This window comes from Agaricus bisporus, assembly GCF_000300575.1.
Source record: "Agaricus bisporus var. bisporus H97 unplaced genomic scaffold AGABI2scaffold_12, whole genome shotgun sequence".
Lineage (NCBI taxonomy): Eukaryota > Fungi > Basidiomycota > Agaricomycetes > Agaricales > Agaricaceae > Agaricus > Agaricus bisporus.
The window spans coordinates 538497-549491 of NW_006267347.1; the positions used below are offsets into that span (position 1 = coordinate 538497).

The window sequence follows — 10995 nt, forward strand, 5'->3', positions numbered from 1 at the left end:
GTATTCTATTATCCGAACTCGCCGCGTGGAACGTTCAGATAATAATAACTTACATAGTACTTCACATGAATTTTGAGCGCTCTGTCCATTCTTACTGGATGACCTTCCACAGCGCAAACGAATATCCTAGATTATTTTTACTGTACCAGAAAGGAAATTCGCTTGATGGCCTATCACGCCGAAGGCTAAATCGGGTATCCCGCGGAGCGGATCTTAAAAAGCGACTCGTTCTAGATTATAGTCTAGAGAGGGCCTCCTGACCCCCTCTCTAGATGAGTTCAACGCTTTATCCAGGGTCTTTACCTCTTTTGTATGAATCTTACCTCCTTTTGTATTACATTGAAGATCGGATCGTTGCCCTTGTTCCCATTAGTAATCAACTGACCTACTGATACTTATGATATGATAAGGAGCTGCGACAATTCACTGGCACTTCGGGGCCATCTCAGCTATCGTGCGAGGCGTTGTCGACGCGCTGCTCGTTGCCTGCTCCTGATCATCTGTGCCCTCTTCATCAGCGTAAATCAATAGTGCCGCGGATGCAATGATGGTAAGCTCGTCTTCATCCTCATATAGCTCTTGCGTATATTGAAATAGAAAGTCTTGAGTAACCATAAAATAGTCAAAGCCCTCGTGTTCGAACTCGTCATCGAGGTTGTGCGCGTCCATCGCGTTAGTAGATAAGATGATCGCTGTTGACCCAGTGAGGTATTTGAACGATATTACATCACAATCTAGATATTATAATAATCCTGATATTTATTCCAATGTCTACGGCTAGCATCACCTTGGATTAAACACTACGGAGTTTGAAAAAGTTTGATCAAAAATAATCTAGGATATTCGTTTGTGCTGTGGAAGGTCATCCACTGTCATCATGGTGTACTGGCACATGTGATAAACTTAACTGTCCATTGTATATGCTAATTGGAGATGCTAATCGAAGCTGGATCGCATCTTCGACAAGACCGGGCTTGATTAATTGATTTTGCATCAGAGAACACTTTGAAAAAATGTTATCTGAAGGATTTAAGTTATCGAGGTGTAATATCTTCTGAATCGTTAGGATGGTCAGGTTGTTTTTCAATATTCTATTGGCGGTTTCGGTGCTTCAAAAATTCCTTCTCCCGTGAACCTCAAGAGGCTACGTTAGAGGGTTTTTACATCACTTCTTGTTCTCGTTGGAGTGTCCACATCCGACGTCCAACGTCACTATAGCCAATTATTAGGCTATTAGTGATCATACTTCAAGTAGATCTCTGGCGGTTGTTCCTCGTCCTCGTCAAGTTCAATCTCAAGAACGAAAATACCGGAAGGCGCATCACAGTGATAGTGAAACCATTCCCCGAATCAAATAGATTACTAGATAATCGTATTGCGAATTTCTGAATATTCCTTGCTCGAACACAAGTTCCAACACAAGCACGGATTCGGCATCGAGATTCCGAAGCTGGTAAGGAAAAAACATTAAACTTATGAACTCATGAAGCCTCCGAAATAGATTCTTCCCCGCTGACGATACTATAAGTAACTGATCAAAGCTCTCAATTACGACAACCCCGGCGAATACCGACCGCAACACCTTTCTCTCTCACTCCATATTCATCTCTTCGGCTCAATCTGTTATGCTCCTTCCAAAAAAACTGTAGAACGCCTATTCTTACGCCTTGAATTTATGCATTTTACCCGAATTCGGATCACCCAACGAACTCACGAGGTCATGAATCATGATATATTGATAGACGAACATGCCGCAAATGATGGGCGAATCATACTGACTGAAAATAGACTAACCGTCTAAACGTTTACACGCCACATTGGATAGAATAAGTTCAGCTCCGACGGGTGGTCTCAGACACCGAGGCATGGCTTCTCCGGATTCCGATGTCTTTGCGTGTGGATAACTTGGTAGCTTCCTTATATCCACTCGGTTAATTATCGGATTCGCTGCCGATGCGCAAAAGCTCAGGAACTTGTTAAACAGCATGGCAGCAACAAGACCCAGAGGGCGGCCAATTGTCAAGAAAGCTGAATCTAACCATCGTATTTTTCCGGTTGTTCTCAACTTGCTCGCTTATGAATTCCTGGATACAAGTCATTTTCGCCGCCAACGACATGAACTTTGGAAATAGTACCTTATGTCGCTCGCTATATCTATTGTATCCACGATTTCCGGTGTAAACATGGAGATACTGGCCTGCGTGTAGAATGTTCGCAAATAGCTGAACATATGCTTTCAACCAGACTGGCGCCCCTTGTCGATTATGCCTGGTTATAAGTACAGGTGGATTGCCTAGTAATTCCTCCACGTCCTAACCAGACGTTGCTGAGCCTTGCCATACACTTTGCGCTGAAACTGGGTTCTTCCAACTTGAAGCGGACATAGATTATCGTCGACAATTGAAGCATTTACGACAATGATAAATCAATATTTGCATTCTGATAATAGAACCGGCTGAATTTGAGTTGATTTTCTACATCAAAAGAAAACGCCTCACTACCAATGGCTGAGAGGTCACAAAAAAGTCTTTACCAAATCTTCATCCTTGCGAGTTTGGTACAAAAGTATAGAGAATTACAATCAGTGATTTCTCTTGCGAATCCAGGCAGAGGGAGCGGTAGGTAGTACACCAAAATGTAAATCTATATGTACATGTTGCATTAAGAGGGAATCGAACCCCCGGCGGGTCGAGCTAATGCTCAAATGGCAACGACCCAGGTTACCACTACCCCATTAATGCTTACTTCATTAGCCATCCATAGACCTATCTCAGTTGGGAAGCCAATATCCACACTTTATTCATCCCGCTCCACAAGTACTTACTTGCGTTCATCCTGCCGACAAGTCTCGCTTTTTTTCTTTCGCCGCTCGACAACTTTTGCGAAATGTGATGAGGTTCTGGATCACACTTTGTCCGTCGCAATAGATATGGACGAACAACACGAGGAAAAAATATCGTTTGGCAAAAGTATGAATTTTCCAAACTGTAAAAAACAAAGCTTGCCAACACAAGTAACATTTCTCATCTTCAAGCCCTCACACCACCCCAAGCAACTTTCTTCTGCGCACTAGCAGCTTTCTGAGCCTGAGCCTGAGCCTGCGCTTGAGCATCCACAACCTCTTTCGACACTACAGCAGGAGCCGCCACAGAAGCAGCAATAGCACTAGCCGCCAATCCCGGATTCGCACCTCCGCTGATCCCAGACGCATTATTAAGAATAGATGCCGGGGGTGTAGGTAAAGGCATATGTTTGAGATCATCAAAGATTTTTTGTGTACGTTCGGTATTTTTGATGAACCATCCTGCGTAACGACGACCAACGGTCGATTCTGTAATGTGGACCATATTCTGATCAAGCGCAGGGGTCAGCAAATATATATATGTTACAACAAAAGAAACTCACTTCGTCGATGACAAAGTTCAAATCACTTGTCGTAATCACCTGTCCGTCCAGCAGACCTGTATTCTCTCCTCCAGGCACCCGACTAAGGCTCTTACTCGCCTGCTTCATTACCATCATCTCTTGCACCATCTCCTCTTCGTCAGCATCCAAGAAATTAGCGAGCTTCTTAGCGTCAAGACTAGTATAAAGTTTCAAGAAACTGCGCAAAGTAGGAACAGGTGATTGAGCGGCAACATCAGATAGGAACAAGGCAAGATGCCGTTGCGTTGCATCATAGCCAGTATTCGCGGAGTCAGTGGGGGAGGACGGTTGAAGAAGAGTAGCCATGGCGTTAGCATCTTCGTAGGGGGGAGGGTTGGCACAAATAAATTTAGGGCAGGCATAGAGGAAAAGCTCCTCAAAAGCGCTGATTGCTTCTGGCCTATCGGCGCAGGGGTCAGAAATTAGAATTTATGACAAGGAGTACATGTACTCACCCTCCACGAGATATTTTGCCGTACTGGTCGTTAAACCTTTCCTTTGCAACGTTCGCAATGTTATCGTCCAACCGAGTTGGCGAGAGCGCATTGCATATTGCAAACAGAGCATACATTCTGTCCGCTGTTTTACTGATCTAAAGGGAAAGTCATTGAATGTAATGAGCGAGAAAATCAGAGAAACTCACCTGATCATATTGATAACTTCTCGTATGGTACTGACGCATCCGCAAGATGAAGTTTAAGATGGTAACGAAAGTACGGATGGCATCCGGATATCGTCGTAGCATGATGTAACAGAAACCAACGTAGTAGTAGGTTGTAACATGACATGCTGTTACCCGGGTGAAGGGTGACTGCAGAGACGTGAGTAAAGGCATTAGGTCTACGTATGTCGGGACATACCTTTTGGTTTAGCTCGACGTTCTCCATAACTTTGAGCGCAAGTGTGAAATCGCCAAGTAGGACATGAACTCGTAAGAGCCCAATGATACTGAAATAACCGAGCATTCTGTAGAGGGGTCGCTGACCAAACTCGCCAATGATCTCACTATAATTCTCAGTTTCAAAAGCAGTCAAGTCCAGGAGTTATGATACGAACGCAATTTCTTCTGGTGATTTTCCCTCTCGTTGAGCCACGATATAATCGTTGATTTTTGACTTTTGCATCAAGGAATAGAGGACGTTAAGAACGCTATAGGAACTCCAGACCTGTTGAGATATAGTCAGCTATCAGGAACAAAACCAGATTTTTCACGTACGGGTCCACCCTCAGCTAGCATCAGCAGCTCCTCGTCCGTTTTACTTTTCACTTTAGATCTCCACGTGCAAAATACTTGGTACTGGTAGATAAATTCGTCGATGATGTCCCATAGCCATTGTTCGGGCAGTTCAAGTTTGACAGGACCATCAGAGTCTAAAAAAAATGATTAAAATCTGTGCACGATCAACTGATGATGGATGACGCACTGAGGAGGTAGTTGAAAAGCTCGCAGCTGTTTTCGTAAGAATGAAATCGGTCGTCAATATTCGGTTGAAGTCGAGAGTAAACATGACGGTAATAAAGTTCACGATAGAGAATAAGGAAGATAGGATCTAAGTGATATCAACACCAGTGACAAGGAAAATAGAATACGGGACGCACCGTCGTTTACCAAGGGTGCAATGACTTCCGCCTCCGGCCACTCCGTCCGGGAATAGAATTTCTCGGTATACTTGTTCCAGCCACTTTCATATGCGACGGTTATCTCGTCGAGATTATTGTCCAGAACAGCTTGGTAAAATCGGACGATAAACTAGAGTGGCATCAACATGGATTGGCGAATGGGAATTGCGTTATGTACTCACAGCTTTGACCACGTCCGGGATTTGGGAAAAGGCCGCCTGTTGGGCCATATGCTGTTGGATGGCGATGATTGAGGCCTCATCGAACTGAGGATGTTGGATTGGTGCTGTAGATGGTGATCAGAGTCCAACACGTAGGAAGAACTGGTGGAGGCGCACCATCTTCAAAGTGGCCCTGGCCGTAGTTTCCAATGGCGAGAATGGAGTCGACTTCCTCGTCGATGTCCGCCTCTGCAGCCCACATAGGAACCTGTTGGTGCGCCATGAAGATTTGACTTCGGCAACGCCCGGCACCATCAAAATAATCTCATGCATTAGGAAATCACCACCAATTCGTAGTGCATCAGGAAATAGGCTGACGAGACGAAAAAAAAAGGCTAATCCACATCAACATTTCAACCGGGGCACTGTGATGAATTCAATGGCAGCTCAAACCGTATCCTAAAATGGAAACTCTCCTAAAAAGAATCAATTGATTTTTGGACCTTGGTCATCTACAAATACGAAAAAGAAGAATATTTCTAATGTCTTTGTCTTTACATTGTCTATTCACATTTCAGAACCTCAGAAATGTGATTATATTAACCTCTCCATCGGTTCTCAAGGTCTGTACTACCATTTACACCCTAATAACGATGCATCAATACTCAAGAGTTAAGAGTGATGATCACGAAACTTACGATAGTGATATAACCCATCAATCCTTGCCTCACGACACCTCCCAAAAGGTGGGTTGTAAATACAGGGTTGTATTTACCTTCAGGCCCAAAAGAATCTTCGAAGATATTAAGCGAATCACGCCAATTGCGCGTTCGGCCATAAGTATCTCTGATAGGGTTTTCTGTATATGGGTGCATCTGAAAACGGGTTAGCCCAGTCGACTAGGCAAGGCACAGACCAATATACGGCGTAGCCAAAAATAGAACAATAAAGTTGGTGAAGGCGAATTAAGCCTCGGAAGGTTTCTTCCCAATCTTGCCAAAATACCTATAACTCACCTTGTCGACAACCAAATTCATTTCATCTTCGAAGAAGAACTGCCCTACATGCACCAAGCGGTCGCCAGTATAACTTCCATTAGGATGCGTCGTCCACTCCGGAAATACTTTGGCATGGACATGCGTCGCTCGACCTGTGTAATAGCCCGGGAAAATGGCTGGTTTGGCGAAATCGTCAGTTTGGGAAATCTCCCGCCCCACTTTGCCAAGGACGACGTACTGGTAAATTGAGCCACGCCATTCCCGTCAGTCGGCCAAGCACCACGTAAGAAAGTCTCATGGTTGATTGTTCGCGGGAATGGTGGAAGAAGGCCGGATCGCTTGCCACCCACTTGAGGTTTGACTGTTAGCTCCTCTGGTCGAGGCACAGGATGCCCTAAACGAAGTATGATGAGGCTAGAGACTAGAGAAAAGGGGATAAGACATACCAGCATAATAGCCTGTGGCATTTGCTTGCCAGATGTCCACAAGAACATTTGGAAGGGGCTTACAAGTATTGACATCTATGACTCCAATATCAAGAAGCTATGAAGCGTTTTTAGGAGGACAGGATGCCAAAAACAAGGTACGAAACATCACACACCAGCAACAATCCGTCTTGAGTCTCTGCAATATTCTGTCGAATGGGATGCCCGGCTTCATGGAAATAAGGGCCCTCCGTGACCACCGGTGAGAGAACACACGTATTATTTTGGATTGTGGAAGTCGACACCGGAGTACATCCCATAATGGTCTGACTGTCGTCCTCAGGAGTCGGCAAAGTCCCTACTTCAACATCGTCGTAAATATCGGAACTGAAGAGATCTTGATAACCCGGTAATTCCGGTCGACCCGCCAGAACTTTCTGCGCCCATGACCGTTTACGTGCAGCAGTGTAGCGTTCGACGGCTGGTGCACACTGCGAGTGGCGGTCAGAGAGAGGAGGTGAACATGACCAAATAAGGCTCACATGATATGCAGCAGCCTGCAGCGCCCGTTGGATCTCAACTTCCTCCTGACTCTTAGGCTCTTTGTGGGCTGCAACCAACGCAGCTGCAAGTGAAAGCGAGAATAGTAGGTTCGTGAGTGCTCGCATGAGGAGACGAGTGAAGGAGCTGCTGTTTACGAGTTTATATATGTGATGAGATCCGGCGGATCAGAGTTATTCCAGCGGAAAGATTTCTTGACAGTGCAGCAGACCAGCTGCAGACCCACTGCAAATAGACTTTGTCGATCATTCCTGATGCCCGAGCCCTCTCGCATAGCGCCAAGTGGTACGAAAATGCTGCCTGCTCAGCGCGACCCACCTATGCCAGTCGATCACACGCATTCTCACAGTAACCCAGTATTTGGTGAAACACTCAAACTTTCCATTACGATCATTTTGCAGGGTTCCATAACCCTTGATATAGCGACGTCTGGTCTAACAGGGTCTATATAAGTCTAAAGAATTTATTTATTCGAAGTTGTCATATCGACTTGGGGCTGTGTGGTTTAATCTGGTGCTATCCAGACCAAATCCAGACCTTCTCCTTCAGAAAGACAGCTTGAATGTTTTATTGTCGATATATATAGCATCGCGCACAGAGATCCCGAACAAACGAAACAGCTTACGACCACGTGCGAAACGGAGACAAGAGGCACGATGGGAACAAATACTTACTGGCCGCAGGGTAAAGGACTGGTAAGTGTCTACTGCGCAGGTGAGGTCCAAGGAACCCTCTCGGGGCAACCAAATCGCGTTCTATTGCGATCTCGTCGCCTGGAATCGAAGGCTCAAAGCTCTCAATCCTCTCAATCCCCAATCTCTGTTATCGGCGCGGTTATTTTTTTTTCTTTTCCGGCGGTCCTTTCCAGAAGCCGGCCTGAACGTTTTTGGCGGATACTAAATTGATGAAGACGGCGTGGAACATTGACTTGCAAACCTGCCGAACGTCCACGAATCCATCGGCTGTGGGGAAACATATCATCAACATGGTGGCGTACTTACTGGTGTGGCACTAGCTTCAACTTTCTACAAATCTGCCGACTGTCCACGTATCCATAAATTCCAAACGTCCACGGATCCTCGGTTGCGAGGAAACATATTATCGGCAAGCGCCTCTTGCTTGAAACTTGCTTTTCATGACTGTTCAAAACACGCCACTTAGCCGCCTTGGCCTCTCTTCACACTTACACCCTTAACTCAAGATATAGTACTATTGAGCAACATATCGTACAAAGTCTTTGAATAAACACAGCGCAATGGGCAAAATTAGTAACCTTTCTACTGACTTATGCGTACGCAGTCACACAGCGATCAGAGGGACTGTCAAAAATTCGCACTGGCATTGACACCCTAGAAAATGGTTTCAGGTTTTCAAACTTCATATCAACATACATTATACCGGTGAACTTACCATTGTAATATAACCAATTAAACCTTGTCTCACGACGCCACCCAACAAATGCATTTTGAAGATGGGGTTATATTTTCCCTCAGGACCCATAGCATCCTCGAAAAGATTGAAGGAGTCACGCGAATTAGGCGTTCGACCCCACGTATTTGCAATTGGATTCTCGGTATAAGGATGCATCTAAACCGGAATCAATGACGGTAGTGTCTAGTGGTATTTTCCACACATACCTTATCGACAACCGCATTGATTTCGTCATCAAAAAAGAATTGTCCGACATGGACGACTCTTGAGCCCATGAAGGTATTATTCTTGAGAACCTTCCATTCGGGAAAGACTTTGGCATGGATATGTGTTGCACGCCCTTGGTAGTAGCCCGGAAATATGGCTTGAACGATGATAATTAGAGAATGAGAGCGAAAGAAGGGATGAGTGGGTAAACATACTAGTGAATTGGGCGACACCATTCTCGTCGGTGGGCCATGCACCTCGTAACCAGGTTTCTTCTGGTAGAGTACGAGGAGACGTGGTCGGAAGAGGATTATCGTTGACGATTGGAAATACGGTGGGGTGGCCTAACCAGAGAAACAATCGTGATGGGTCAGTTCTCTCAATATGAACGCCGTCATATCAACAAAGCGACATACCAGAATATTCCCCTGTAGCATTGGTCTGCCATAAATCTACCAAGGCGTTCGGAAGAGGCTTGCAGGTTTCGACATCTATAACTCCGATGTCAAGTAGCTAGAATTTGACGTCATACCGGTGAGCAATGCGCCAACTCCGTTTGGAATCAAATTTAGCTCACGAACCAGTAACAAACCGTCCTGATAGTCCGCGATATTCTGCCGTATGGGGTGTCCCACTTCGTGCCAGTATGGACCTTCAGCAACTTCAGGAGCAAGAACACAAGTGTTATTCTGAATTTCCGTTGTTGACATAGGTGTGCAACCCATATCAATATCATCATCTTCCAATCGTTCTGGAAACGTAAGCGAGCCTTGACTAATTTCGTGCATGTTCAAGAACATTTTCTCGTAACTGGGTAATTCTCCCTGGCCCGCATTGATTTTCCGTGCCCATGCTCGCTTCCGCGCTGCTGTGAACTGGTCCACTGTGGGTGAACACTACCATTGATCCGTCAGCCCCACCGAGAAACAAATGTAGGATGAGACTCTCACGTAATAGGCGGCAGCTTGGAGTGCACGTTGGACTTCGATCTCTTCAGGAGTTTTTGGTTCTTTGTGAGCTGAGACGAAACATGTGGTGGATAATAAAGACACGAAGAGAGAGGCGAGTAAGAGCATGATGGGGGCAAGATTGGGGTGGGTGATGTATCGTTCTAGCTTGCTTTTCCTGACTTAAATGATAGTGGCGGCAGCCTTATAGACATAGACAGTTAGATCCCCATAAGTATGACGTTCCCGGTGGAACCTTGTTTATAAGCAACAACATTAATGTTCGCGTAAAATCCCGGAAGATACTCACGACATCGACGGAAATTGACGTTCATATCGTCCATTGAGTCCACCCACAGTTCGCCCAAGTTGAAGCTCTCCATTCCCTCAGGCATACAACCAAGTCGTAGAGTCTCACATTTACCCTATTTCGTGCAGTTTTATTAGCTTTAAGTCATTAGTTCCCCTTCGTCACTTTCAATCTTGGCAGATTTCCATTGCTGACGAAGCAGACCGGCAGCCACACGTCAGAATTCAGGATGAAGCCGGCAGGTAGAACAAGTCTTGCTAAGACAATTCATGTGCCCCTAATCCGCCAATTTGAAAATAAGGCCCACAAAATTGGTACAGGCGCATAACAGGACATGGGCCCATGGCCCTGCTAGCAGTAGCTCCAGCATTCGGCGTTGAACCCCGGCCGTCAGGGAAGCTCCATCGGTGTATCGTATTCCATCTGATATCCTATTAGGAGAAATATGAAAAGGGGAAACACCCCCTGAAATTCCGGGTCAGTAGCCGGGGGCAGCACTCGAGTTATGGATTACAGAAAAAAGATTTGAAGTTGTTATCAGTGGTTTTTTAAACAAACCGAATGGTGTGGCGATGTTTGAAGATTCACGGATCTAAATCAGGCAATTTTCCTGTGTCACGAATTTGAAGGAGTCTAATGCGAAGATCACTGATAGAGGCAGGTGAGCTTCATTTGGCGAACAAAATATTTCTCTTCGCAAAGGTGTAGGATATATGAACTACAGGCAGCATTGAGTTGTCTGTGATCGATACTCTGAATGAACAAATGATTATGTCCTAGCAAGGAATGCTATCGAATCACATTGAGCCACTGAGGTACAATAGAGAGACGATTTCACAAACTCACTGGCAATCTCCATGTTCTCTCCAATATTAACCCACTCCCCCTCACTGAAGAGGACTGACGAAA

At 45.4% G+C, this 10995-nt stretch overlaps 3 protein-coding genes and 1 non-coding gene across 4 annotated transcripts; all 4 read right to left on the minus strand.

Annotated features, from left to right (window-relative positions):
• Positions 1-2657: 2657 nt before the first annotated feature.
• On the minus strand, positions 2658-2741 carry AGABI2DRAFT_t136. The gene has a single exon. It is a non-coding gene; the product is annotated as a tRNA-Gly (tRNA).
• Positions 2742-2953: 212 nt separating this feature from the next.
• AGABI2DRAFT_195366 (hypothetical protein) lies at positions 2954-5501 on the minus strand. The gene is made up of 11 exons (XM_006456065.1): positions 5385-5501; positions 5229-5332; positions 5026-5176; positions 4851-4976; positions 4643-4797; positions 4483-4592; positions 4287-4431; positions 4070-4237; positions 3882-4018; positions 3406-3826; positions 2954-3347 (listed from the first exon to the last, which is right to left on the minus strand). Exons 1-11 carry the CDS (start codon positions 5488-5490, stop codon positions 3030-3032), a joined length of 1941 nt encoding a protein of 646 aa, XP_006456128.1. The 5' UTR covers positions 5491-5501; the 3' UTR covers positions 2954-3029.
• A 174-nt stretch (positions 5502-5675) lies between these two features.
• On the minus strand, positions 5676-7299 carry AGABI2DRAFT_195367 (hypothetical protein; the record flags this gene model as incomplete). The annotated part of the gene is made up of 7 exons (XM_006456066.1): positions 5676-5851; positions 5906-6082; positions 6224-6381; positions 6444-6599; positions 6652-6748; positions 6807-7121; positions 7173-7299. Coding segments are annotated over 7 exons (1075 nt in total), but the record flags the coding sequence as incomplete, so codon positions are not given.
• A 1214-nt stretch (positions 7300-8513) lies between these two features.
• AGABI2DRAFT_122055 (hypothetical protein) lies at positions 8514-9905 on the minus strand (the record flags this gene model as incomplete). The annotated part of the gene is made up of 7 exons (XM_006456067.1): positions 8514-8540; positions 8602-8778; positions 8829-8986; positions 9045-9173; positions 9246-9342; positions 9411-9725; positions 9780-9905. 7 exons carry the CDS (start codon positions 9903-9905, stop codon positions 8514-8516), a joined length of 1029 nt encoding a protein of 342 aa, XP_006456130.1.
• Between the last annotated feature and the right edge of the window lie 1090 nt (positions 9906-10995).

Excerpts from the sequence above, each read along its gene's own strand:
- AGABI2DRAFT_195366 (XM_006456065.1), bottom strand. The coding sequence starts at position 5,490 with ATGGCGCACCAACAGGTTCCTATGTGGGCTGCAGAGGCGGACATCGAC. Across the intron at positions 4,977-5,025 it reads TGCACCCTTGGTAAACGACG|ATCCTATCTTCCTTATTCTC; the intron begins GTGCGTCCCGTA and ends GATATCACTTAG. Across the intron at positions 3,827-3,881 it reads GGCAAAATATCTCGTGGAGG|GCCAGAAGCAATCAGCGCTT; the intron begins GTGAGTACATGT and ends CTGCGCCGATAG.